The sequence below is a fragment of the Rhodamnia argentea genome, chromosome 9 (genome assembly GCF_020921035.1).
Source record: "Rhodamnia argentea isolate NSW1041297 chromosome 9, ASM2092103v1, whole genome shotgun sequence".
In the NCBI taxonomy this organism is placed as follows: Eukaryota; Viridiplantae; Streptophyta; class Magnoliopsida; order Myrtales; family Myrtaceae; genus Rhodamnia; species Rhodamnia argentea.
In genome coordinates, this window is record NC_063158.1 from 5,228,043 (window position 1) to 5,254,387 (window position 26,345).

General features: G+C 43.5%; 5 protein-coding genes across 7 annotated transcripts; 1 reads left to right on the forward strand and 4 right to left on the reverse strand.

The window, feature by feature from the left end:
- Nucleotides 1-1,133: 1,133 nt before the first annotated feature.
- On the reverse strand, nucleotides 1,134-5,960 carry LOC115736877 (probable ADP-ribosylation factor GTPase-activating protein AGD8). Its single transcript, XM_030668744.2, has 7 exons — nucleotides 5,743-5,960; nucleotides 5,391-5,509; nucleotides 3,749-4,178; nucleotides 3,360-3,623; nucleotides 2,853-2,978; nucleotides 1,830-1,928; nucleotides 1,134-1,445 (listed from the first exon to the last, which is right to left on the reverse strand). The coding sequence occupies exons 1-7, from the start codon at nucleotides 5,809-5,811 to the stop codon at nucleotides 1,338-1,340; spliced, it is 1,215 nt and encodes a 404-aa protein (XP_030524604.1). The 5' UTR covers nucleotides 5,812-5,960; the 3' UTR covers nucleotides 1,134-1,337.
- Nucleotides 5,961-7,793: 1,833 nt separating this feature from the next.
- Nucleotides 7,794-11,758, forward strand: LOC115736875 (ubiquitin carboxyl-terminal hydrolase 20). Its single transcript, XM_030668742.2, has 8 exons — nucleotides 7,794-8,346; nucleotides 8,487-8,607; nucleotides 8,703-8,813; nucleotides 9,200-9,366; nucleotides 9,471-9,809; nucleotides 10,116-10,238; nucleotides 10,524-11,121; nucleotides 11,222-11,758. Exons 1-8 carry the CDS (start codon nucleotides 7,981-7,983, stop codon nucleotides 11,515-11,517), a joined length of 2,121 nt encoding a protein of 706 aa, XP_030524602.1. The 5' UTR covers nucleotides 7,794-7,980; the 3' UTR covers nucleotides 11,518-11,758.
- Nucleotides 11,759-12,163: 405 nt separating this feature from the next.
- Nucleotides 12,164-13,141, reverse strand: LOC115736883 (glycine-rich cell wall structural protein 1.8-like). Its single transcript, XM_030668753.2, has one exon. It carries the CDS (start codon nucleotides 13,116-13,118, stop codon nucleotides 12,360-12,362), a length of 759 nt encoding a protein of 252 aa, XP_030524613.1. The 5' UTR covers nucleotides 13,119-13,141; the 3' UTR covers nucleotides 12,164-12,359.
- Nucleotides 13,142-16,154: 3,013 nt separating this feature from the next.
- On the reverse strand, nucleotides 16,155-17,147 carry LOC115736881 (glycine-rich cell wall structural protein 1.0-like). Its single transcript, XM_030668748.2, has one exon. It carries the CDS (start codon nucleotides 17,100-17,102, stop codon nucleotides 16,356-16,358), a length of 747 nt encoding a protein of 248 aa, XP_030524608.1. The 5' UTR covers nucleotides 17,103-17,147; the 3' UTR covers nucleotides 16,155-16,355.
- Nucleotides 17,148-20,371: 3,224 nt separating this feature from the next.
- Nucleotides 20,372-23,557, reverse strand: LOC115736886 (putative gamma-glutamylcyclotransferase At3g02910). Of its 3 annotated transcripts, none has more exons than XR_007199774.1 (2): nucleotides 21,857-23,557; nucleotides 20,372-21,777 (listed from the first exon to the last, which is right to left on the reverse strand). XR_007199774.1 is itself a non-coding variant. In XM_030668757.2 (2 exons), exon 1 carries the CDS (start codon nucleotides 23,527-23,529, stop codon nucleotides 23,014-23,016), a length of 516 nt encoding a protein of 171 aa, XP_030524617.1. In that variant the 5' UTR covers nucleotides 23,530-23,557; the 3' UTR covers nucleotides 20,372-21,764; nucleotide 23,013. The 3 variants fall into 3 exon arrangements, 2 of the variants coding, with proteins under 2 accessions (XP_030524617.1, XP_030524616.1); XM_030668757.2 differs by having other exon boundaries at nucleotides 20,372-21,764; nucleotides 23,013-23,557; XM_030668756.2 differs by having other exon boundaries at nucleotides 23,013-23,557.
- Between the last annotated feature and the right edge of the window lie 2,788 nt (nucleotides 23,558-26,345).

Below are 26,345 nucleotides of genomic sequence, written 5' to 3' on the forward strand. Positions count from 1 at the left end.
CTCAAATAAAGGATGGAAAACGTGATAAACACCGACTCGGGTAATCTTCTCTTCTGGTTGATTTAGGACACTCAACTAATGTTCTCTAGGAGTATCATGAGCCCCGTCCCATGCCATTAGCAAGGTAATGCATTTCGTTCAGCATTTTGAAAGCCCTTTAGAAAAAATTTAGAGCATTTGGCAGCTATTCCCAGGAGACTTTAAGGTGAAAGCTAGCCTTGGGAAGGCTGAGGGCAATGTTGGTGGGGGACCAATATTGAGCTTTCAATAATTTAGAAATGATGAAGGCCCCAATTAATAAAAATAATCAGTTGCATGTTTTTCCCTCAAAACCTTACTAAAAATCTAATTTTGCCCCTTTTAAAAAGTAAAATCCTAGAACTATTGTTCATTCTTGAGCGAGGACGGTTAGCCCGTCGACCAATGAGGCCAGATCTGGCCGGCGAAGGACCAACGAGGTCAACGCGACCTAGGTGTATGACCTCAACCAATGACCGCCAATGCTAGATTTGGCTCGCCAACAACTAGAGCTCTTCGCCAGCTTCGGCGAAAGGTTTGATTAATTTTAAAAAAAAAACGAAATATAGCAACCAAAGCTCTTTGCAATTTTTTTTTATCAAACATTATTTAACCCAAAGTTACTTGTCAAAGGAATTTTTTATAATAAAAAAATTTATAAACGCTATTTACATTTCCACAAAGCCTTTAGGTTAAAGACCTTTTCATTTCCCCAAAACCCATTTCAAAAGCCGAATGAAACACAGCCATGATGTGAAATGCCCAGGTCCGTAGACCACCCTTCTAAAATTGTGCAAAGAAAAGAGTAATGAGGTCTCGTTGCCACATTCACACAAAGACATTTGTCTCTTTCCTCTTCTCCTTCATGATTTAGCTTGGACGAGACAAGGGCCGAAGCAATTCGCTCACTATTCGGACCGTCTAATAAGATTAGATAGGAATCCAAATATGTCAGTTCTGACCTTGTAGACAAACAAGCCCACCAAAAACCATCACTTCTCTACACACAAAGCAACGAGCAAATCGCTACCTATCGGCAAATGCTTTATCAGAAACTTGGTATCGAGCCAATGCACAAATAGTATAAGAGGGCTCAACGAAATGCTCAGTTGGGCAACTGACAAAAAGGTGACGCATATCATTCTTTAAAGCAATACCTGTGCTACAAAATACTCTCTCAAACTGTCTTTAGATCAAAAGTAAATTCTTTATTTGTCTTCTGAAAAGAATTTCTTAAGAGCTCTCCTTCACATCCATTACATAGTCGGACGATAACGAGACGGACTCCGCTTCTTCCGCAAGTAAAGAGGACCTGCACATTAGAGGACTCTGTCTTGGAGATCGTTTATGAAGGCGGACGCGAACGAACTTAGCTTCTTTCCGGTCTCTCCCGCGATGTTCTTAAGGGAAGAGATATCCTGCTGAGCCTGTGAAAATGAGAAGGCGAAAAACGGAACTCAGTACAGACCACCTGGTTTAGCCATAAAGAGAAACCAGAAACTGGTAACGAATGGAAACTCGGATAAAGTCGAGCAAGAGAAAAGGAAATAGTCATAGAACAGGAGAAGCAAAAGAAAATAGAGTGAGATGGAATGGAAACATAATATTGTTCATAATTTGAAGTATGGGACTTTATCTAGAATATTATACGGTCTTGGCCCAATAGCTAGCAAGTGCCAGGCCATATGAAGCCACATCCAAGTTGCAAATCTATACCTGGCAATTAGGATCATAGTATTTATTCCTCAAAAATCTGCCCAAAATCAGAACCACAATTAAGCGATAAATTCTGCAGCATGGTAGAACACTACCTGAAAAGAGAGCCTGTTGATAAGGTCACTTGCAGAAACGTCCAAAGCAGAATCTGAACTGTCGCCAAAAAGATCAGCACTGGAGATGGCAGATGAACTCTGCAACAACAAACAAAAAGAACATATCACGTCAATAACTGAACAACGGAGACCCAGCACTAAGGTCCAGAGAAGTCACGTTTATATAAGTCCAAAATGCAGGGGATGAAAAACACTGTCATCAATTTGGCATTCAGTAAAGTTAGCTTCTTCAGATGGTTACCACTAAGAGAACATAAACAATGAAGGTGTGATGTCTCCCAAGATTATCCTTAAGACTAAAGGCTGTCATCAGAAGAAGAGCGTGCCATTCTAATTTGTCCCAACACTAACATGAACTTTGCAAACCATCACAAGATCATTTTTTTTTTTTTTTTTGCAGAAACAGCCATGAACAGGTCAGATGTAGTCCATAAAAAATTCCTTAAGAGCACGATAAAGTGCACTCTCAAGGTACTTCAAAAGCCCATATGATCCTGCCAACACTAGTTCGCACAAATGTAAGCCATTATGCCTCCCTAAACTCTCTATCACAACTAAGGCAACAGTGGAGAAAGGTAAAACAACCCCAAGGAGGGGAAATTCATGGGAGAAAAGCCACAACCAGATTAGGGAAGAAGTCAGGACAAGCTAAATATTCCAGCATCAGACAACACATTAGTAAACTATTACTCCAGTCAACACACACAAAAAAGACCAAAAAGGCTCCCCAAAATCCTCAAACAGGAAGTGATGAAACCTTCCCTGTATCATTGGCCATAAGAACAGTGTCCACAATAGTCGCAAAGTCATGAGTATTAGTTTCTAATCGCAATAGCAATCACCAAAATCCTTGTTTCTGTTTCCGTTATCTACGATACATGTCAAGGGAATATTCTGGAAACAGCCAAAAAGGGAAATAGGCCCATTCACTCAAAGGGGGAAAAATGCTTCAGATTATAAAGCAAAGTTAAGGCTGGTCATTTCTAAATAAAGGGCACATACGGAGAACTTGTGCAAGGAAACTTGGGCATTGAGGTCACTAGCCGAATTCTGATCACCAAAAAATTGGGCTGACGAAATTGACTTTGCATTTGAGAATTTCTTCCTTGCTTCATCAGATTCCTGGACCTGAAAATAGCAGTAACCGGAAATAACATCAACATCTTGATAACAAGAGTTGGTTGAAGCTGAAAATAGCATAATTGTATAACTAAATAAAAGCGTCACCAGCAGCCATTAATAAGTAACTAAACCAGCATTCATGAGAACTTATCAACGCAGCTGTTTTTTTCTTTGTCAAAAGCTAAATGGAAAAACAAAGTAAGGAAACAAAAGGAAATGAATAAGAGCAAGTCCATCAACACTCATCTTCAAGCATGGAAAAGCTAGTACATATTTGACCTACTATTGTTCCCCATAAGAACCTTGGGCAGACTATTCAATCAGCTTTTCATGTCTGGTATGACATATAAGCAGCTTAACTTAAACAGCACCAATTACTTGTACTACCTGAGACTTTGAAGAGTTAGAGCTCGCTTTCTTGGGAAAACCACTGTCCATTCCAAATTCAGCAAAGAAGTTTGACGACTTTGGTGGAGCTACATGACCAATCACATGCGTGCCACCAGAAGTCAAATCGGATGATTGGACATTTTCTACATACTCAAATCGGGATCCAAAAGAAGGACTAGCCACTGAAGTGCTGCTAGCAGGAGTAGAAACTGCTGGGACAACTGGCTCTTCAGGCTTTTGCTCATATAAATTTTCACTTGGCTGCATGTGTGAGGTGAGAACTCCAAAGTCAAGGGAAAGGCATACAAAAACATCAATGGACATTGTTTTCAACTTGCTTCTGAGATGAGCACCTAATCTCGATTTCAAACAAGGAAGGCGGGTACCTTTGTTGTAAGCTTTCGAGCACCAAGGCCACCAGTCTTTCCTGGCTTTTTGGCACCAAGCGGCTTCTTTACAGTAGTTATAATGGTATGAGAAGTCCTAGGGGAAGCAGAGACTTCAGGCACTTCTTGCCTACCCAAAGAGCTTTCTTTTGGGGCTTCACTGATCTTAACATCAGGAAGTCCATTAGATGCTTGGGTAGACTGAGAAGCAACGGGAGATGATGGCAAACCTGCATCCTCTGCCACACTTTTGGCTACTTCTTTTGAAAGGAGTTGCCTGTATAAATCAGCAGCTCTTGATGTATATTTGGCCTCAATTTTGCCTCCATCAGTCCATCCATGTTGCTTGAAAAATACATGAGCACGGTTATTCCCCCCAAAGCTCATCATTTTCAATTGCTCAGGAGTCCACGAGTCTAAATTTGTGGACCTTCAATTGAGAAAACAACATAAGCTTTCAGTGTCCCTAGTCGAAATTTCTATAACCACGACAGAATGAACAACACGAGTTTGTAGGGTCTAATTGCAAAGGAAGAATTATGTAAGAAGGAAAGAGAGGACTAAAAAAACTAAAGAACTAACTAAAGGTACATATAAAAGTACAACTAAAGGTTACATACAAAATTAGGAGGCAGGAGGAGAGCACAAATAAATCGAGACATGACACTAAACAAAGCGCTTAATCAAATTCACCGGTTTTAGTTTGTTCTATTCAATATTAGCTTTGTATCCATTTAGATAAATGTATAGAACAAGCAAATTTGATAAAATACAGCATAATAGTAGTCTCCATCTCTGTCCTACACTTTCACTCCATAACCTTGAAATTAGTGCATTTCTCGATCTCCCCGTATTCCTGCCTCAGTTTTAACATTGCGACTGTAATTTGCATGGCAAACTTGCACAGTTGTTGACATTCAATTATTTTACATGTGTACATATCTAATCCATTGCTTGTTGGACATATTACCCTGTCGTAAAGTGTATACTATCTTATTGCTTCAACAGTGGAAGAAAACATTGCAAGCGCTTCAATTTTCTGAATACACAAGGGAAAGGACGGAAAGTTTTCGGAGCAACAGGTACGTTTTATAAAATTATGTGACAACAGGTTCAGCATAGACCTCCAAAGAACATAAAACCAAGTGGCAAGTGCTAGCTCTAGTAAACAGTGCAAGGATATAAACATGCGCCGAAAGAGTACTAGGGCTGAAAATTTCACATCCTAGAACTGACCTAACGATCCTTATTCTTACAGGTGACATGATCCACTAATATCACCTACACGAAGCTTGGCTGAGCGCAAGGTAGCCATTCATTAAGGAATGCAATGTGCTTAAGAGTTCAGCAGCATTATTACTAGACTTCACCTCAGCAGGCTAACTCTTTCTAACCTCAACCGTTACGCGAATCGAAATTAGCACCTAATGGTTCAAAAAATGGAAAACCAAACAGAAAATTAGCTGCACTTTCCTACTGACCCATCATGTTCACATTATACCAATGCCAATCCGAACAACGTACAACATAAAAAGGCCGTCCAAAGCCCAATAAACCACGCCCATCCACAGAGTCAGATAGTATGACCAGCTGATCAAGAGCAGAATCGCGGAAAATGCGGATTTGCCATCAGAAAATACACCTGACGAAGCTGATGTGCACGCCGAGGCTACGGTGAACCGCGGAGCAATCGATGCAGAGGAAGATCCCATACGTCACCGAAGCCCAAGTCGGATTCTTCGCATTACAATCGAAACACATCTGACAGAAACCCAAAAGAAGGAAAAACAAAAAAAGGGAAAAATTTGAGGTCCGCCCAAAAAAAAAAAAAGGGGAGCAAAAATCGTTCGATCTGAACCTCGAGATCCCGGAACAAGATCGCTAGATCTGAACCAGATCACAGGCAACAAGCTAGCAGAACACGCAGAGGAAAGGAAGGAAGCGTGAAAAGAAGGAAACGGGAAGCAAAGGGACGAAGGGGGAAGGAGGCAAACCTTGTTCTCCGATTTCGCTTTCAGTTTCCGGAAAACAGCGTTCTTGTCGGTGAAACCATCGGACGCCATGAGCGGCGAAATCTAGCAGAGAGAAAGGAGGTGCGAACAAATTCCCCCGAGGAAGATTCGACGACGGAGAGATTTCCTGCTTCCGAGTTCGATCGATGGCTCGCTCGCCTCCTCGAGGGAATCCGAATTTTGAAGAGAGGACGATTTTACGAATGTTTGAGAAATCGCCAAACGATTAAATTATTTTTTTCTGGGTTGCGGCCCAAAAATAAACAAATAAATAAAGTTATAGCTGGGGTGGAAGTGACGGGAATGCCCTCGCTGCTCAAGGGTAGTTTTGGGAATTTTGGAATTTGGTGCTCTGGGGTTGTCTGATGGGAGCTAGGATTGGTTGCGACGTCGCGGTTGGTCACGGCCGTTAACTGATGCTGATGGGCGGTCAAGATTATTAAGCCATTTTCCGACCGTCGATCCTAATTACTACCTCTTTTTGTTTTTTTCTTACTGCTTATTTCAACTCCCCTGACTCACTTTGTTTTGGAATAACACACTAACACGAGGACAGGCTCGCGTGCACGTGCGGAAAGACAGAAAGAACATGGCAAAAAACTTGAGGAGCAAAATGGGGAAGGCAGGCGTGATCAATGAACGGGATCAGCGAGAATTCCATCGGAGACTCGTGTGCGAACTCTCCTTCGAAACGCCTTTCGAAAGTGACCAATTCGTTAGAAGTGTCATTTTATAATTATCATGACTCGACAAAAGGAAATATCGACAAGTTTCATGAAAGATTGTTGTTTTATTATCCATTTCCTCGGACCGTATCAAAATGCAAGAAAAGACGTTGACGAACTTTGGCATAGGGTCGATGTGGTATCCACCGAGTGCCGGACTGTCAATAGCGCTACCATGTCCTTTTATTTATTTATTTATTTTTATTTTTGGGGGACGAATTAGATGTTTTGATTCCATTATTAACTTGCCATATCATGAAATTTTTATTACAAGAGGAACCGGAGAAGGGACGGGGTGAATCTCGTGGACCTAACATTGGACGGTCTTCACGAGCCCGCTACGTCCAAACCCGAGCCCACACGTGACGCTTGGGCTTTGATTTCTCGGACCGCGTGGGCAGATGATGGGCTGTCTCCGGCCAAGGCTTTGGGGCTCAAATGTCTTTGCAGTGTCCCCTAAGACCTTCTGGTCTCGTGGACAACCAAAAAATAAAAAAATAAAAAATCCGACCGCTATGGAAAAAATGAATAATTTGAAAATAAAATAATCGCTAATATCTTTTGAAAAGCATTGTTTCTATCGTCCGTGATAATTTATGTCTATGCATTTTTTTAAGGTGATGAAAATAACTTTCGTCCATTTATTTTTGTAAGTGACGCATGACGATCGTTTTTAAGAAAATATCTTCCGGATAATTTATCTTTCGTTAAACAAACGTATTTTATTAGCCGCGATTCGGGAACTTTGGTCCAGCCCCGAGTCAAATTCGTGGGTCGTTTCTCGCACGAAATACCAATAGTATGAATTGGATAGTTCTTGTAATCGGTATGCGGTGGTTACGGAATTTTTGGTACGTACCGACTTTACTTTCTCACTGTTTAATGACTCGGAGGAGAACCGAGCCATTTTCTTCCTAATTCGGATTTAGCCCTAACTCGATCGCTGCCGTACGACGTGCTCCCAACCTTGTTAATCTCGTTTCAATTATGTCTCGAATGCTAATCATATTTGGTCCGTCGACGGTGCCATGACTTGACGATCGATGCTTGGACGCTACTCAAAATCGAGAAAGGAAATAGATGAAAAAAAGGGAAAGAACGGTTGAGAAGAGGGAACTCACATCGTTTGTTTGACTTTCCGTTCTCGTCGAATTACCCAATTCGAAAAAAAATAAAAATGAAAAATTAGACAATAATAGACGCGCACCGCGGACAGCAAAGTCCCCAAATTGATTGCTTCCCTCACACGCCATTCAGTTTTAATCTGCCTCTTTTTTTTTTTTTTTTTTGGAGCAGTGAAAAGGAAATAATGGCGGCTTCGTTTTCCCTCCCTTTTTGAAACCCTCAAAAAACTCTGCTCTTCCCTCTCCTTCTTCTTCCTCTTCTTCCTCGAAACCCCCGGAATCCTCCAGAAATCTCCATCCGGCGAAATCGCCGATCGACCTCGAGCTCTCGCCTGCTGAGAAGTTTTTGTTAGCCCCCCTCCGCCGGTCCGATGAGGGAGTTCCACTCTCCCGAAACCCTAGGCCGCCTCGTTCCCTCCGGTTCCCTCCTCCCCCGCCGGATCCTCGGCGGGGTCTCGCCGCCGTGTCCGCTCGGTCGCGAGCCTCCTCCTCCGGCGCTGAGCAGCGACGGCGAATCGCCGGACGAGATGGAGGCCGACGACCGCGGCTGGAGCCCGTACGCTTTCGAAGAGGAGGAGGAGGTTTCGCCAGAGGAGGACCGGCACGACTGCTATAGGCGACGGGAGCGGGAGCGGGAGCTGAGTCGGTGGTCGCCGTGGTGTCCGCGGAGGCGCCTGATCTGCGACGCCCTGCTTCTCCCGCCGCCCCCCGTCCGTGAGATCGCGCCTTCAGGAGTTGTACGTTGTTCAAATTCATTCGTAGAAACTTTTTTTTCCTGTGATTTTTTAGTAAGAGTTTATCAGGATTTATGGGGCTCGTTCTGGAGTTTGTGAGTTTAATGCTGCGATTTGGTTTCTTTGTGGCGGAGTTGCTGCAGGGTGCGGGACTTAATAATTTGGGGTTCACATGCTTTTTGAATGCGGTACTGCAGTGTCTCACTCATACCGTTCCTCTTGTCCAAGCGATTCGCGGCTTTGACCATGCCAATCCGTGCGATCGTAAGTTTTATGGTCTACTTGGTTTACTGTTCAGTGTAGTGAATTTGTAATTTGTATGAGCAGCCATCGAGTGATTGCAGTTTTGGAATTTTCAGGAGGCAAAGAGGGCTTCTGCGTTCTGTGCGTTCTGCGCGGCCACATTGAACTTTGTATATCTACTTCTGGCAGGATAATCTCTCCATTCCAATTAGTCCACAATCTGAACAGTATCCTTTCCCTCCCACTGTGTGGATGCTGCTTTCGTGATATTTCTACTTTAGATATTGCTGCTAATATGGAATTGAGGTTTTGAGTAATGTTAGGAGTACAAAGAGTAAAAAATCTCAGTTGGAAGGATATGTGACCAGAGCAATTGAATATTTAAACGAGTGGACTGCTTTTTGCATGGCTCTCAGTAATCTCAACATTCAAATTTGATCTCGTCGATTCTTTTCTATAAAAGAAGATTGTAAAAACTCTTTGTATCCCTAGTGTTTAGCATATTTTGTCACTGTGAAGCTGAAATTGAGTCAAGGACAGCTACCGCTTTCCACAGTGGAAAGCTTAGCATTAATAAATCTTGTTACTGTGATTCTTCACTTGAGAACACTAGATATATCTTCTGATTTTCAGAGGTATCAACAGGAGGATGCTCATGAATTCCAACAGGCCTTGTTGGATAGACTCGAAAGGTGTTGTTTAGATTCAAAAACAGGGGATGAAATGTCTACAAGAAGCAATATTGTGGATCAGGTTTTTGGCGGCCGTCTCATAAGCAAAGTATGGACAAGAATTTTCTCTTTATTGTCGCTTTTTCTTCTCTCCCGAATGCAGTCTTGTTATAGTTTGGTTGGTGACTCTGTACAATACTCTGTCTACTACAGCTACAATGTTGCAGTTGTGGACACTGCTCCTACACTTGCGAGCCCCTTATTGACCTGAGTCTGGAGATTGAACATGTGGACAACCTTTCAGCTGCTCTAGAATCTTTCACTAATGTAGAGAAGATTGAAGATCCCGAGACAAAGTTCAGATGCTCAAACTGCAATCAAGAAGTGTCGATGGAGAAGCAGCTTCTGCTGGATGAGGAACCTTCAGTAGCTGTCCTCCATCTGAAGCGCTTCAAGAGTGATGGTTTCAATGTTGAGAAGATAGATAAGCACGTGGATTTTCCTTTAGAGCTTGACTTGCAGCCTTACACTGGTGGCAGTCAGGATCATAATGTGAGTATTGGTTGATTATTCATGCTGACAAATTTTGTTAGCTAGGCTTTTGGTTGTCAGTTCTACTTAGTCCTTTTCCACTAACGAGTTCTGGTATTTTGGACTTTATCTGAGGCGACGTCTTATGCTCGTGGCCTTTTGTGTTGCTCTCACCTGATCGTCGAGATATGCTGATGGATGATACATTCATGTGCACGACTTTATTTTGGGCGTTTTCTGATAAACATTTGTTATGCTATGATAAGGCTTTCCAACTTCCACTTATAAACCTTCTATTCTCTTGCTTACCATCTTTCTCTGCAATAGGTGGACTTCAAGTATCAACTCTATGCTATTGTGGTGCATATTGGAATTTCACCCACTTCTGGGCATTATTTTAGCTTTGTTAGGTCTTCTCCAGGGACATGGCATAGGTTTGATGACGCCGAGGTACTTCATCATGCTCTTCCTTAATTTTAGTTTAGCAAACATTTGCTTCTTATATCCGTAATTTTTTTTTTTTTTTTTTTTGGCTTAAGTAGTGGAAGTGTGAACTTTGCAAATCAATCTCCCCAACATCTGCCGCATTCACTATAAACCAGCAAGGGACAAAAAAGCATGTGTACCTTTACTTTGGTCAAAATTGACTTTTGTTTCTCACTGATAGGAGAGAGTTGTACGCTTCCTTAATCGATTAAATACAAAAAGGTCATGCATAGTTAAAATCTTTTGTAGGTCCAGAAGGTCCAGGAGGATCTTGTTTTAGCTCAGGACGCCTACCTTCTATTCTACACAAAGCAGGGCACGCCTTGGTTTTCTAGTTTGATGGAGGCACAGAAACCACATTTAAATCCAGACTTGTCTGATGCATCACCCACATCGGTGTTGGATAATGTGGATGTACCTTGCACCTCATCCCCTGGCACGGCTGATACTGACAAGCCTGTATTTTGTGAACCTTCTCGTGTTTCTGACGAAGATGCCCCCTCGTATCCTGCAAATGGTTCTGGGAATAATGGCCTTGGCGAAGTTACAGGTGCTGTAGTAGCCACTTTTCCGTCGTTCCATCACAACTCGGGAAAAAGTGAGGTGGTTAATGACTTCGGAGATGATGTAGTCATATTTGATGCTCCTTTGAGTTCTGATGAGCGTAATTGTCACAGTGAAACTTCATTTAGTGGTAGGGGAGAATCCACAACCCCCTCAGGTGGGAAAGTATGTGAGCCTGAAAGTCAGGGTTTGGTGAACAATGATGGTTTTTGTCCTCTGACGCCCTTGCATTCTCCATCTCCCAGCCCCGCATCTCCAGATACTTATGCCAGGAAATCGTCAGGTAAGGGATGGCTGATATTTCAACAAACTACAGCAGATAAAGAATAATTTGCTTCAATAAACTGCAGCACACTATCATCTGATGGATTCGTTGTTTTCAGGAGCAAGTGATGGACACTCGCATCTTCTGAAACCAAATCGGTCGGCTTGTAAACAACAATTGAGTAAAGCTTTGGACGATCCAAAGCGAAGGGAAGCTATTCGGTACATAAGGAACATGCCTTCTTCAAGGGGTCTTAGATTTTACCATGCTGTGCTTGGTCCGCGAAGTCCTGGTGTTTCGAAAAAGAAGATTGACAGAAGTAGAATGAGAGCATCTCCATGTAAAAGGACTAGCCCTCCGAGTGCTGGCCCCAGGTCTAGTCATGTGCACTCCGTTGCAGCTCGAACTCGTTGATAGCTTCGGTTGAGGAATTTTGTGTGAGAGATCTCTGACTTTTAAGGTGATGGCAAGTGGGCAAGGACCTACTTTTCTTATTATTCTTTTGCTCTATGTTCTGTTTTGTTATGGAGACAGTAGGTTGCTCTATATGGCATCTTATGTATATGCTAACTGCTGCATTGGAAAATCAAAGTAGTTCAAGTTTCAAACTGCCAATAACTTGCCTGTTCCTTTTCTTTAGTTGGATATCATAGAGTTCTTAGTGCGTGACTCTGAGAATGACAAAATCTTTAGATGCTGAATTTGATAGACCGCATTGATCGTGTGGATCCTAGTAGAGTGGTACTGCTGGCGGACAAAACTCGTGCCCTTGTTCGTCATGCCGAAAGCAATTTATTATAGACATCGCGCGATGCAAGTGCTGGGCGCTTATGTAGTCCCGCTATTCGGGATTTTTTTTGTTGAGGTTGACCAAAAACGAGTTTTAAGCTTGTCCCCACCAGACAGAATTGCAATTCGAATATCATTCTTTGGCTTTTGGTTTTTTTGGATAGTCTTGGTTTCGTTTCCCGCGCAAAAGTACCAGGTATGCGAATTCTGCATGACTGTTGGAGTCGCTCCTTGTACAAGCAAAAGAAAAAGGGAAAGCCGGGGGAGCTAATAAAACGAAATATAAGTTCTTCATTCATCGTAAACACGAAATGAGATTACATATCCGTGATTAGCAAATGTATCTTGCCTGCAACAGATTAATAAATTGACCATTCATCTTCGTCACCAAATTGATCTTATTTTTGTTATTTATTTGGCAAGAAAAGGCCTTCCCTCTTGGCATGCGGTACCTAATGAAAACATCCTCAAGGAATGTAGCCACCGCCATGGCCGCCACCTTCCCCACTACCAGCACCACCGCCATAAGCTGCTCCACCGCCACCGTAGGCCCCTCCACCGCCTCCACCAGAGCCACTGCCACCGCCCCCGGCGTGTCCACCAGCGGCAGCTCCCCCACCAGCTCCTCCTCCGCTGCCATATCCACTACCGGATGCTCCCCCAGCATAACCCGCTCCCCCTCCTCCTCCACTCCCTCCACCCCCTCCATATCCTCCAGCGCCCGCTCCTCCAGCACCATAGCCGCCGCCGGCACCACCTCCTTCTCCTCCTCCATAACCAGCTCCTCCGGCGCCAGATCCACCACCTCCTCCTCCGCCACTTCCACCGCCACCTCCTCCAGCATAACCACCTGCACCATATCCGGCACCACCTCCTTTGCCACCCCCACTTCCATATCCTGCGGCATGCGAGCCTCCTGCACCGTAAGCAGCTCCTCCGCCGCTACCGCCGCCGCCGCCGCCACCACCACCATGTCCTCCAGCAGCCCCTCCATAGCCTGCGCCACCACCCTGCCCACTACCACCACCGCTCGCATATCCCGTCACACCACCTGCAGCTCCATAACCCCCGCCTTTCCGGGCTCCACCTCCGCCACCATAACCAACAACAAGAGGAACATGTCCCACAGTCTCAGGAAGAGTAAGAAGAGCTCTTCTGGCAGAACATATGCCCAAACCAGACACCAGCACAAACAAGGCAACGCAAAAGAATTTTTTGGTAGCCATGGGAATGTGTGTTGAAATCCCACAGCCTTGAGTTCGAAATGCAGGAACAAGGGAGGTATATATAAGCATGTCGATGGGGTCCAAAAGTGCGTTTTCCCTGTGCAAGAGAGTGGTTGAAGCACATGGAAAAGAGAAGCCCCACAGAGCAACGGGTGGCCCAATACAGAGACAAAGACTCAAGCATCATTTCACTCTTTGCACACTCTGCTAGTAGAAGACCGAATGCTCGGTGTGTTTTTGCTGTCTCCCACATCAGATTGTCATAATACATACCATGATGTACATGCATTGTTTTTTGTCCATCCAAATCTATGGTGCAAGCAAGTGTTCAATTACTTTATCCTTCATAAAGATTTATGAACCAGCCTTAGAAGGGATGGATATATGACACGGAATAAGCCCTTTTCACACCTGTGGCTGAGAACACACGACAATAATGCTTGCGGGTATCAGAGATTGTATATGTACAGAGGTTGGTGGAGTGCAATGACACAATCAACTAATACTGAGGACTTGTTGAATGCTGAGCACTTCTTGCATGATTCAATCTACTGTATGTGGTTTCATATTGCATTCATTATCTGCTCTCTTAACGAGTTCACACATGAACTTCAGGAGGAGATGATGACCGAGGGTTATCGCACTGCCCTGAGCAATAGTCTTTCAAACTATTCATACATCTTTTTTCTTTTTTTTTTTGGTAAGGTCTATTCATACATCTTTCTTCTGTACTAAAACCAAATTTGAATGAATCATGAGAAAGTTTATGTTTCAAAAGCTTCATTGGTTAATGACTCTGGAAGGAAGTTTTAAACCTTGCTTGTTAACTTTGTTCTCTTAAGCTGAGTTGCAATCATCAGACCTACACTGATCACATAGAAGAACTCATAAATCTCGCATGTCGTGTGATCGGCTCTTCCGTAATGTCGGCAGTACAGCAAGTTGCCAGCTTAATGTTTGATGCATCACATGATGGATACTTATGGTTTTAATGATTATTTATGCACAGAATTTGTGGATTCTGAAGTGGTCCTCATTGATTTTGTGAACTTACTAATGTAGAGGATGAATATATGAATTCTGTGCTGATCGCAAACCGACTCAGATATCAGGATAGCTGATAATCAGAACATGGTTTTCTCTTGAGAGTCCTTTTCTTGTTATTGGAGCACAAGATCTGTCTCTATAGTTCATTTAATTACATGAATAATCGCTTGTTTCGTATTAGATCAGTGCAATGATTTGAGATTCGGCATTCTGGCTGCTTCTCAGTAAATGTTTCGCAAAATACAATGAGATCAACAGAAGTCAAATGGCATAAACCTATGTATATGAAAAGATGCAGAAATGCATCCATCATTCCTTCAATTCCATTCTGTTTAGGGAAAAAGTTGTTTGATTGAAAAATAAACCAGCATACTGAAAAGTTGGCGACCGTAGTATGTATATCAATGTTATATGAAAAGGATGCAAATTGCATGGCTGGATTGAATCCAATATGAAGTCAATTCGCTATTCCTGTAGTGCTATTGTGATTTGGGCAAAAACGGTTGATTAAGTCAAAACTTATGGATGATACCGAGAAATAAATCAGAAAAATGGAACAGCAACCTTTGATTGATCAAGGCAATGAGTTTCAACCCTCCAATGTGGCAATTAGGTCAGCCTTCCATGTGCAGCAATCAATTAGTGTTCTCAAACATGATTCTGCCATCCAACCAGGTGACACGGGCCGGGTGTTCCGTGTCCCAGGGGGGCAAGTTCTCCCGTTCTCGGGTCCCCTTTGTAGGTGGAGCTTGGGGTATCATCATGGGAGCGAGCGTTATAGAGTGGAAGAGACAACCGGGTCTCTAGGATCAGTGTCAGGACGGGTTTGTACTAGGAGTTTTAGGTTAGATAGAGTATACCCTTAGGAGCTCTGAAGGCGGGATTGACCTCCCGTGTACAAACTGGTTGGGAGCTAATGCCACTCTCCTGATGAGGCCATGGCAGGCCGAAACCAGTTGTAATGCCTAATGTAGTCTACTATCGCTCCATATAAAGGATGCCCGAGCTAAGCTGGGTGTGGTATGATCCAATACGGGAAAGTTATTCACCTAAATATTCTATGGAACAACTATATGGGGGAAGGCTGGCTCGGCGTGGCTTGCTAAGCGCCGCACGGGCTAATTCCGCAGTCGAGATCTGTCGGCCCGTGACACAGGCATGTGTCTTGAAACAACTTTAGCAGGTGTACGGGCATAGCATACATAAGCAGTGGCAAAACCCCCAGCAACAGAGCATCCATGTAACAGGTCTAGCCCTCCGAGCTCTCGCCCCAGGTCTGGTCATGTGCACTCCGTTGCAGCTCGGACTCGTTAATGGCTTGGGTTCAGGAATTTTGTCTGAGAGCACTCTGCTGGACTTTTAGGTGGATGCCAAGTGGGCACGGACCATCTTCTCTCATTGTTCTCGGCAACTTGATTCTATGTTCTGTTTTGTTATGGAGACAGTAGGTTGCTCTATATGACATCTCATGTATATGCTAACTGCTGCATTGGAAAACCAAAGTAGTTCAATTTTCAAACTGCGAAAAGGAACTTGAATGTCCCTTTTCTTCCGTTGGATAGCGCGAAGAGTTACTTAGTTCATGATGGTCAGAATAAAAAAAGCATTAGATGCTGAATTTGATCGACTGCATCTATCGTGTGGATCCTACAGTGGTACCGCTGGCCGGCAGAGCTCGTGCCCTTGTTTGTCCTGCTGAAAGCAGTTTCAGGTGCTAAATTGCGGGCATCGCCTCAAAGCAAGTGCCGCGCAGTTACTTAGGCTTGTGATTCGCAATTCTTCATCGAGGTTCGGATTGATGGCAGAAGAGAAGACTAAGTTCGTCCCCAACTGGCAAGATTACAATTTGAATATCATTCTATCAACTTACTATGCCGCGCAAAGGTCTCAGGTATGCAAATGCTGCATAGAGGCCATGATCATTCTTGAATTGAAGCCTCTTGGAGTAGCTTGTTGTGTAAGAGAAAAAGACAAAGTGTGGAGAGCTGGTAAAAAGAAATTTAAGTTCTTCATCCAACTTAAACACGAAATGAAATACACATTCATGATTAGCACATACATCTTGCCTCGATACAATACATTAATAACTTCACCAGCCTCTTCTTAGCCGAATTAATCTTATTTTTGCTGTTACTTATATGGCAAGAAAAGGCTTCCGTCTTAGCTTTCAATGACCTTGGGAAAGCATCCTCAAGGAATGTAGCCACCGCCGTGGCCACCACCTTCCCCGCTACCAGCACCACCGCCATAGGCTGCTCCCCCGCCACCAGAGGCCCCTCCACCGCCTCCGCCAGAGCCGCTACCGCCACCCCCGGCATGTCCACCAGCACCGGCCCCCCCACCAGCTCCTCCTCCACTGCCATATCCACTACCGGATGCTCCCCCAGCATAACCTCCTCCCCCTCCTCCTCCACTCCCTCCACCCCCTCCTCCTCCACCAGCGCCCGCTCCTCCAGCACCATAGCCGCCACCAGCACCACCTCCTTCTCCGCCTCCATAACCAGCACCTCCGGCTCCAGATCCACCACCTCCTCCACCACCACTACCTCCGCCGCCTCCTCCAGCATAACCACCTGCACCATATCCGGCACCACCTCCTTCACCACCCCCACTTCCATATCCCGCGGCATGTGCACCTCCTGCGCCGTAAGCAGCTCCACCGCCACTACCGCCACCGCCGCCATGTCCTCCAGCAGCTCCTCCATAGCCTGCACCGCCACCCTCTCCACTTCCACCACCGCTCGCATATCCCGTCACACCACCTACAGCTCCAGAACCGCTGCCTCCCCCGGCTCCACCTCCACCACCATAACCAACAGCAACAGGAACATGTCCCACGGTCTCAGGAAGAGTAAGAAGAGCTCTTCTAGCAGAACATATGCCCAAACCAGACACAAGCACAAACAAGGCAATGCAATAGAATTTGTGGGAAGCCATGGGAATGTGTGTTGAAATCCCACAACCTTGAGTTCGAAATGCAAGAACAAGGGAGGTATATATAAGCATATCGATGGGGTCCAAAAGCGCGTTTTCCCTGTGTAAAGGAGTGGTTGAAGCACATGGAAAAGAGAAGCCCCACAGAGCAACGGGTGGCCCAATACAGAGACAAAGACTCAAGCATCATTTCACTCTTTGCACACTCTGCTAGTAGAAGAACTAATGCTTAGTGTGTTTTAGCTGTCTCCCACATCGGATCGTTATAATACATACCATGTTGTACGTGCATTGTGCTGTCCATCCAAATCTATGGGGTGAGCAAGTGTTAAATTACCTTATCCTTCATAAAGATTTATGAACCAGCCTTAGATGGGATGGATATCTGACAAGGAATAATCCCTTTTCACACCAGTGGCTGAGAACAGAACACAATGCATGCATGTATTAGAGTATCTTATCTTTTCAAAGGTTGTTGGAGTGCAATGACACAATCAGCTAATGCTGAAGACTTGCTGAGCACTTCTAGTATGATTGAATCTTCTGTCTGAGGTTCCATAATGCATCATGTGCTCTCTTAACAAGTTCATTTGTTAATGATTCTGGAAGGAAGTTTTAAACCTTGCTCGTTAACTTTGTTCTCTTAAGATGAATTGCGATCATCACACTAAACTGATCATGTGGAAGAAGACATGAATCCCACATATACTTGCTATTGTGGCCGGTTCTTTAGTAATGTCAGCAGTCCATCAAGTAGTCTGCTTAATGTTTTTTTCGAATCACGCAATGGATACTTGCATGAAAGAAAAATTGATTAAATGATTATTACTGCAGAGGATTTGTGGTTTCTGTAGTGGACCACATTGATTTTGGAGCACTAACTACTGGAGAGCTTAAATATGTGAATATGTGCTCTCAACCTGCTCAGATATCAGGATCGCTGAAATGATAACATGGTTTTCATGGAAGAGTCCTTTGCATGTTATTGTAGCACAAGATCTGTCTCTTTTAGTCTCATCCATCAAATGAATGATTACCAGTTTCATATTAGACCAGTGCAATGATTTGAGATTCGGCAGTTTTTGCTGCTTCCCAGTAACTTGTTTCCAGAAATACAACGAGATCAATAGCAGTCAAATGGCATTAACCTATCCATAGGAAATGATGCAAAAATTGCATCCACCATTCGGTTGAAACCTATTGTGTTTGGGGGAAATGTTGTTTGATTACATCAGAATAATGGACCATACTGAAAAATAAACCAGTGTAATGAAAATTTTTTCAGTTTATCAATGAATAATTGCATGGCTTGATGATCCAGTTTGATGTTGATCCACTGTGTCTGCAACGCTATTGTGATTGAGGGAACAATATCTGCTAAAATCAAACTAATCGATGATACTGAAAAATTAATCAAAACAATGGAAAGATAGGAACCAGGAAAGGTGAGCTTTGATTCATCAAGGCAATGAGTTTAAACCCTACAATGTGGCTAGTAGGTCAGCCTTCCAGGTGGTACAATCGATTAGTGTTCTCTCAAGTACGAATGTGCCATCCAACCAAGCATTTATCTGACAACTTTAGCTGATACAGGGGCATAGCATACATAAGCAGTTGCAAAATGATGTGATTCTCCACAGCAACAGTGCACGCATGCAGCAGCTTCTTTTCACCTAACTTAGGCAAAGCAAAGAAGAAAACACCCATTACAACATGATCTCTTTCAACCAGTTCTCATGCATAATTCCACAAGTTGACAAGACATATCTTATGCCGGCTACATTACGGAAAAAGAAAAGTGCAAGTCACACCAGAATGTGACCCTCAGTGGAAATCCATTGCCTTCAGGAAAGATTATCAGGAGAGAGCCTCAATGTAGAGCTCGTTAACATATCTTGTCAAATCTAGCTCCTCTAAAAAAGTTTTGAGCCGACGGTTCATGAGCCGCCCAAGAGAGGTTATATAGCCATTATTTTAACTCATGTATCAAATCTCCTTGCTCAAATATGCATGCTCACATCCTGTAATGTCCAGTGTAGATATGTCCATTCTAAGTTCAATTACAACAAGTTCTTGTTCGAGTTCTGTCTTACAACTTGAGAACAGATAAGCTTGCTAAGCACCAATGCCTACTACTCCATCGCCATTAATCAGAAACCTTAGCAAGATCCAATAAAGAAGGAGAAGAGTTAAAAAGCAATCATGCAAATTACCCGTTTCTCAATCTTTGATGAGAAAGTGTTGAGTAGGTCCTTCCATAACCGATGTGGGATAACCCCAATAGAACGAAAGATTGAATAACGGCATGGAATCTCTATACCAGCTCCAATTTAACTTCATCGCTCTTTCTTTGGTTCTTTCTGTAATCACCCGACTCCATTTTTGGTCTTCAGTTATCTGCAACACACAAGACGCAGTTTCTCCTTTTCACACTAAATCCATAATGGGAAGCGCAAATTTTTATCCTTTAAGAAAAATTTGCTGAAAAAAGTCAAATTTCTCTCTTCATTTTGGGAAATCAAATTGAAATGATAAAATAGGTAGTGGAGGATCACATGCATGGTGGTCTCAGAGTCTACACCACCCACATTCGCTCTCACGAGAGTGGGACCAATGCCTTCTCATCTTGTGCATTTCGTGGTCACTCTTTTTCTTTCTTTCTTCACGCTTGGGAGGGAGGCCAAGGAGAACATTCTTTTTCCATTACATCACCTGTGATGTCCACAGACATAACAATGTGGATGTTTACTCATTTCTTTTTCTTTTTTTTTGGCCTCACCCAAATTTTCCTCTTTGTGGAATCCAGATTTGATCTTGAAATGTAAGCACATGAATATGAGAGAAGAAATATATATGTGAACTAAGATTCTTTTACACTGCAAAATCTCAGTTTTTCGCTTATGATCTTTGTGTTTTCTTCTAACCACAGGCCTCATTGTCCTGAGTTTATCATTTTCTTTTGGTCTTGAAGTTAGTTGTTACAGAACTTGAGAAACTACAATTCATTCATGAATGTGTCAAAACAGGGAGGAACAGATGGTAGGCAATGCTGCACCATGGAAACCAAATGAATGGCCAAAGTTTGTCTTGAAATCCCAAAAAAAAAAAATCATTAAGTGAAATGCCTATATGCTCATTCGGAAGTTTAAACACTAGTCATCTTTCTGTCAGTTCCTGATAAAAGTCTTACTCATACTGATCTATCCTCCGCAACAAGCAGCTGATTTGAAGCCTCGTCCAGCTTTTCTGGTTACAAAAGCGGTATGAGTCAATCCAGTTTTGCGCAATTCACAGTCATTAAGCATCATTTGTTTGACAGGCAAGGGCTTTTCAATGTTTTCAGGTCAGCCACGGATGATTGTGAGGTTGATTCCTACCCCGAGGAACTCATATTTAAGTGAGGGGGCCATGGTAGAGGGTTGTGCTAGTTTCCCTTCGTGTTGCATCGTAGTTCCATGAATGAGAACCTTGAGAGTCGAATTGTCGCATGTACACTGAAGCTATTGGCTTGATCAATCTCATGATGCATGCCTAAATTTTTTTCCTGGAACACGCAAGGGTTCATGGTTCTGGTCAGAGATAGATCGACGTTAGAGAAGTTGCGCTCAGCCCCAACACTCCTTTCGTCGTACCACACAGTCCAATAGATATAAGAAAGCGAACTTGCCAGCACAATCTAAGGTGCTTTGCAGTGTCGCGTCAGGTGTGGGCTAGGATCGCAGAATCAACACAAAGGTCCACGGTGATTCAATCGCTGTGGATTCGAGCTTCTCAAGTTTTCTTCTTCTTCTCATACCACGATGGAAAAAACATGTAATAGTACATCGGGACAGGGTCAATGCTATGCCCCCACCAAAAGCGTCCTTGTCCTTCAACTTAGTGTGTCCCGAAGAATGAAACTACGGATACTGGATGCCCCAGCACAAATGGCAGCGGGTTTCAACCTTTATGCATAGCACAAACGCCTTGGATTGCATCACCAGTTGAGTTTTGCAGAAAAATTAGTGTTTGCAATATGGCTAATCGGCCAATAAATGGGCCTTGCCAGAAAGGACGGTATAGCAGTGGTTGTAGTAGTAACTATCTCAAATGTGTTAGTAATCTTTTCAATGTGCTAGAATAACTGTGTTAGTATATTCCTACGAAGAACAACCAAAGCACACAGAACCATACAATTCCCCATGACAACAAAACCAATCTAAGTACAAGTAACATGTTGGTCAACTAACAGTAGTTTTAGCTAATATCTTCTCAGTTTCACAAACTTCCACCTCTATCCACATTCACATTGTTGTTATAGTCACTATTCACTTACATTATGACATTATGTCATGAAGCAGGGCAATCAGTCGAGAGATGCATGATGCATTCGAATCAAAACAAACCTGAGAGACTTGGAGCAAAATCTTTACTGAATCATCATTTTCCAATTAGCTAACAGAATGCAATCCCTATGAGAGAGAGAGAGAGAGAGAGAAGAAGAAGAAGAATTGGCAGGACTGTCAAGTCTTTATGTTCTGTTAGCTTCAGTTGTAACCGGGGAGAGTCTGAAACAGCTAAATCGCTACAATCTTCTCTTTTGGGCAAGACAAATAAGTTAGAAGGCTCTTGTTCCTTTCACATGTAGGCTGCCCCAAGTTGCTCAATTGACACCCATGTCTCCCCCTGTAAATTGGCTCTTCAAGAAAGAGAATGACAGAATCAGATAATATGCATGTGCTTCAGACTGGATGAGAAACAACACAATAATCGCTCACATCTGCCAATGGTCAAGCAATGGCAGTACTTGAATGGAGACACTTAGTCAAGACTTTAGGCACAAAAGTACTTGCAACTAGAAACATCGCAAAATGACGACTTTCTTTTCTGCTGCAGCATGAGAATTAGATGACACCAATAGTTAGTACGTTGATCAGTTAGAGGGAAACAATTAGAATCGATATGATTCAACTCTAATTGCATCGAGGAGGGAATCAACATGTTGAATTCCTGCTATGGAAGCCAAAATCCTAGAGGTCTAGATGGATTCAAATGCCAACGGCAACAGGGTGTATCAAACAGATTCTGATGAAGGTTTACGGCTTTTCTTGAGAAGTCATCAGCATGGGCACTGAGTGATGCGATGGCAACAAAGATGAACGTCCGGTGCTTGGTGATATCGGACAAAGAGGCAGCACAAAATAGGCTTTCCAGATTAAGTGTGCATACATTACTCAAATAAAGTGATGGATGCCAGACCAAAAAAAGAAGTGATGGATGAGAGTAACAAGGCAAGCAAACTATCCATGTCTCCCTTCCAAATTCGTTCTCCTATCACTCCATCTTGGTTTGCTAGGAAGGGAACAGAAAATGAACGCAATGGTAATTCATCTAGACGAGAAACATTTTAAGAATAGAACTACATTCCACGGAAATACTGCCAATCAAATGACATACCAGTCACCATTGATCCAAACATGCTGTTTTTGTTTTCCTTTTCTACTTTTGTTTTCAGTCAGGCAATAATCTTGAATCTCTGCTGTCACATTGTACCAGGAATGTCTATAAAGGAAAACTGATACCATGATTTCGGTGCCCATGAGCTCAGAGAACCTGGGCTTGTCCCAGACCACTTTCAGGCTCTGTTGAACTCACAGAAAGTAGCTGCTCTGCACTAAACACCATTCTTCATTTTTCAGTTACTCAGCCATTTTTCCGCCTTAAGACCTCATGATCAGAGTACCACAAGTTACAGAGTTCGACCTTGCAGGGCTCAATTTGTTAAGCAGCAAACAAACAAACAAACATAAACCATTCCTATGCACGTATTTCCAACAGAACAAAGAAGGAAAAGAACAGCATGAAGGCTTCACGAAATGAGAGACACATAAGATGACGAAAGAATTAAACAAAACATAATCATCGAAATCGGACCTCAATCAGAAGAAGAAGACACGAACTCTCTCACGCCCTCCACAAAGCTCCAACCTTTCGGCCTCTCTGACCTCTTCACGTACTCGTCGGCGCAGTCGTGCGTGTACTCGCTAATACCCACCTCCCCTCTCCTCCGCCACAGCCCCTCCCCGAAGCCAGCGTGGGCAAAATACGCCTCGGCCTCCACCAAGTCGCCGTCGATCTCCACCTTTATCGGCAACCGCTCGTAGTGGCCGCGTCCGATGCCCTCCAGCTCGTCGACTCGGGCGAGGCCGCGGGGCGAGACGGAGAAGAGCTCGCCCCTGACGCGGTGGCCTTCGCTGGGGAGGTTGATGAGGAAGGGGATGCCGAAGGGGCCGAGGACGAGGGGGTGAGGGAGGTGGGTGACGTGCGGGCCGAGGAAGACGGCGTCGCTGGAGAGGATGAGGTCCTCCATGAGCGGGTGGTTCGGGAAGCCCTGTTTCAGCGTGCCGTACGTGAAGATCAGTGAGTGGTGGTTGCACGCCATCGTTGCCATTGAAGCATGCACACGCAGAGAGAGAGAGAGAGAGCGCGCGCGAGAGAGAGAGAGAGAGAGAGATGAAATGAGGTTTGACTTTTGAGTGTTGGGTAGAGATCAGACAATTTTGGGCCAAATTTGAGCCAAAACATGGGCCTCGTTTGGGCCTGACGTTATTGTTTTTATCCTAAGGGCCTGATGACATTCAATTGTGAGGCCTAAGATGCATGAAACTATAATACGATGCCACCATGAATGCCCATCATGTTAGAATTCGTGAAAAAACTGTCATCCAAGATGGTCTAACCGAGCCCGGAAGAGGAACCGAACCCCTATGAAAAAGGGCCGCAAATGTGTATTTTGACCTTGAAGCAACTATCGAAAAGGTTAATCTGGCAAGCCCCAAGACTAAGGTCACGTTTGGAAACTACTTTCCCAAGGGGCTTTGTACACCCAAAGACCCTTAGGCCAAAATTTAGGTGTTTGGCAAAAAATTTCTAAATATCCTTGGCTGAAAGTGAGCCTTCCAAAGCTGCCTTGGCTTTGTAGCATTCTCGGCAAGCAACAGTGTCCATTAATGAATTTTTTGCATTTCCAATATTACCCTCACTTATTAATCATAATTCCATGTTTATCCCTTTATTTTTCTTCTTCCTTCCACGCACTCTTTGTCGCAACAAAACCCCCCCACCCCGCAATACCAACGCCCCCCCGCCTCCCCGACTCCACCTTCGCCCTCATCAATCCTCCCCTCAACCTCCACAATCGTGCCCAGTCCCCCATCCATGCCGGAGATCTCGATGCCGCCTTTGTCGTTGCCCACCAGTCCGTCTTCTCCAACACCCACCCCAAATTTGGGCAACGACCTCATGCGAGGTCGACCCTCCCCCGGCCATGCCTTTGGGGTCGAAAACGAGCCTCTTTCTTGCTGATGTTGCGGTAGAGACCGGGGCCTTTCGCCATGATTAAGCTGTGCTCTTCTTCTTTCCCGAGAAAATTGACAAGGAAAATGGAGAAGAACCTCTCTCTCTCTCTCTCTCTCTCTCTCTCTCTCTCTCTCTCTCTCTCTCTCTCTCTCTCTCTCTCTCTCTCTCTCGTGCGAAGGGAAAAGTAATTTACGGTAAATGGGAAGGGAGTTTTATCGAAAGGGAACCCTAATTTAATGGCAAATGGAAAAAAAATTGGGAATTTACAGTGAGGTGCAACATGGAGCATCGAATGAAGAGAATCGCCATTTGCAGCCATCGATTCGAGACAGGCGGAGGGAGAGAGAGTGCAGGGATTGTTGTATTTAAACAAGTCGCATTTAAAAACTAAAAGTGATCAAGGCTTTTCGAATTTATGTTTACCAAACAACATTTTCCCAAAGTTGCATTTCAAGGCATTTTTCAATTACAGTTTACCAAACAGTCTTTGCATTTCACTAAATTCCTTTCGTCTAAAGGCCTTTGCATTTTTCTAAAGACTTTCCCCAAAAGTCTTCCCAAACGCACGCTAAGAAATTGATCCAACTCCGCTGTACCTTTTGTCTTCTTTTCTCATTTGAAAGTTTTCTATGAATTCGGTAGTAATGAGAAATCAGATGGTAATGACTTCAGGCATGGCCAGCTCCCATAGTGTGACGGGTGGTGTGCACAAGGCCTGGGAAGCCATTTTAGCGATTCATATCCTACCTAGATCCAACCACACCCGGCCCAATCAATACTACAAAAACACATTCATATTTAAACCAATCAATTAAAACCCTTACCCGCTTTAAGCTCCTCAAGTGAATATGTTTCTTCGATAAAAGTAAAAAAAAAAAGGTAAATTAACAAGATAAAATAATTTTAGCAAATGAAATAGAGAACATATTGAAATACTTGTAAAGAACCAGAGAAATATGCATTTGCTGTAAAGACACGTACACTGAAAGCATATATTATGAATCCAAGTCACTTCAATCCCTTTTTTTTTTTTTGTGTTAGGAAACCGTTATAATTACGATGATTATATATTTTCAGCTACTTACTTTTTTTTTTTCCTTATATTTACTTTACTCTTTCAAAGTTTCTGTGCATATCGATATTCTTCTTCTTGAAATTAGAAATAAAAAATAAAGCTAACATATTCAAAGTACGAGAAGGGGAGAGTCGGCGTTTGGCTTCAATCATTCGATAAATGAAAACCGTGGCGCCTGTTTGTTCGATTTGTTCCATTTTTTTTTAATTAGTGTAGTGGAAGTCCTAAAACTTGTCATGGAAGTGCAATCGCATCCTAAAACTTGTAAAAAGTGCAATCAAGTCCTTTTGTTAGCTCCGTCCAACTTGGCTAACAGAAAATGTTGATGAGATTTTTTTAACATTTTGTTTATCCTATGTGGTGATGACTTGTGTAAAACAAGAATCATAAGACTAAGACAACGTCATTTTGGTACGAATTTAGTTTTTCCAATATAAAGATTGAGTGAGAACTAGATGGTCATGACTTGCATGGCCCCTGCCGCCGCCCCACAATTGCCAAGCAAGGACAGCGAGCATGCAAGATGGCCAACGACCCTAGGTAAGGGTCATGGCCATCCTATGGATCGGGGCTAGGGTCATCGGTCCTTGCCCGGGTCTAGGCGAGGGCGATCGCCGACAGCTGATCCTCGCTAATGGTGGCCCTCGCTTGAGGTCAACGAGGGTCGCCGGCCACCCCCATCCTCATCGCTTGGCGCCTCCGCCTTTTTGAAAAAGAATAATTAGCTTATTTTCTAACTTAATTTAAATAAAATCTGCGTAAAAAATCATATTTGAAAAAAGAAAAAAGTCGTTTCAGCATGCAGGAGAGAGAAAACATTTAACAAAACCACG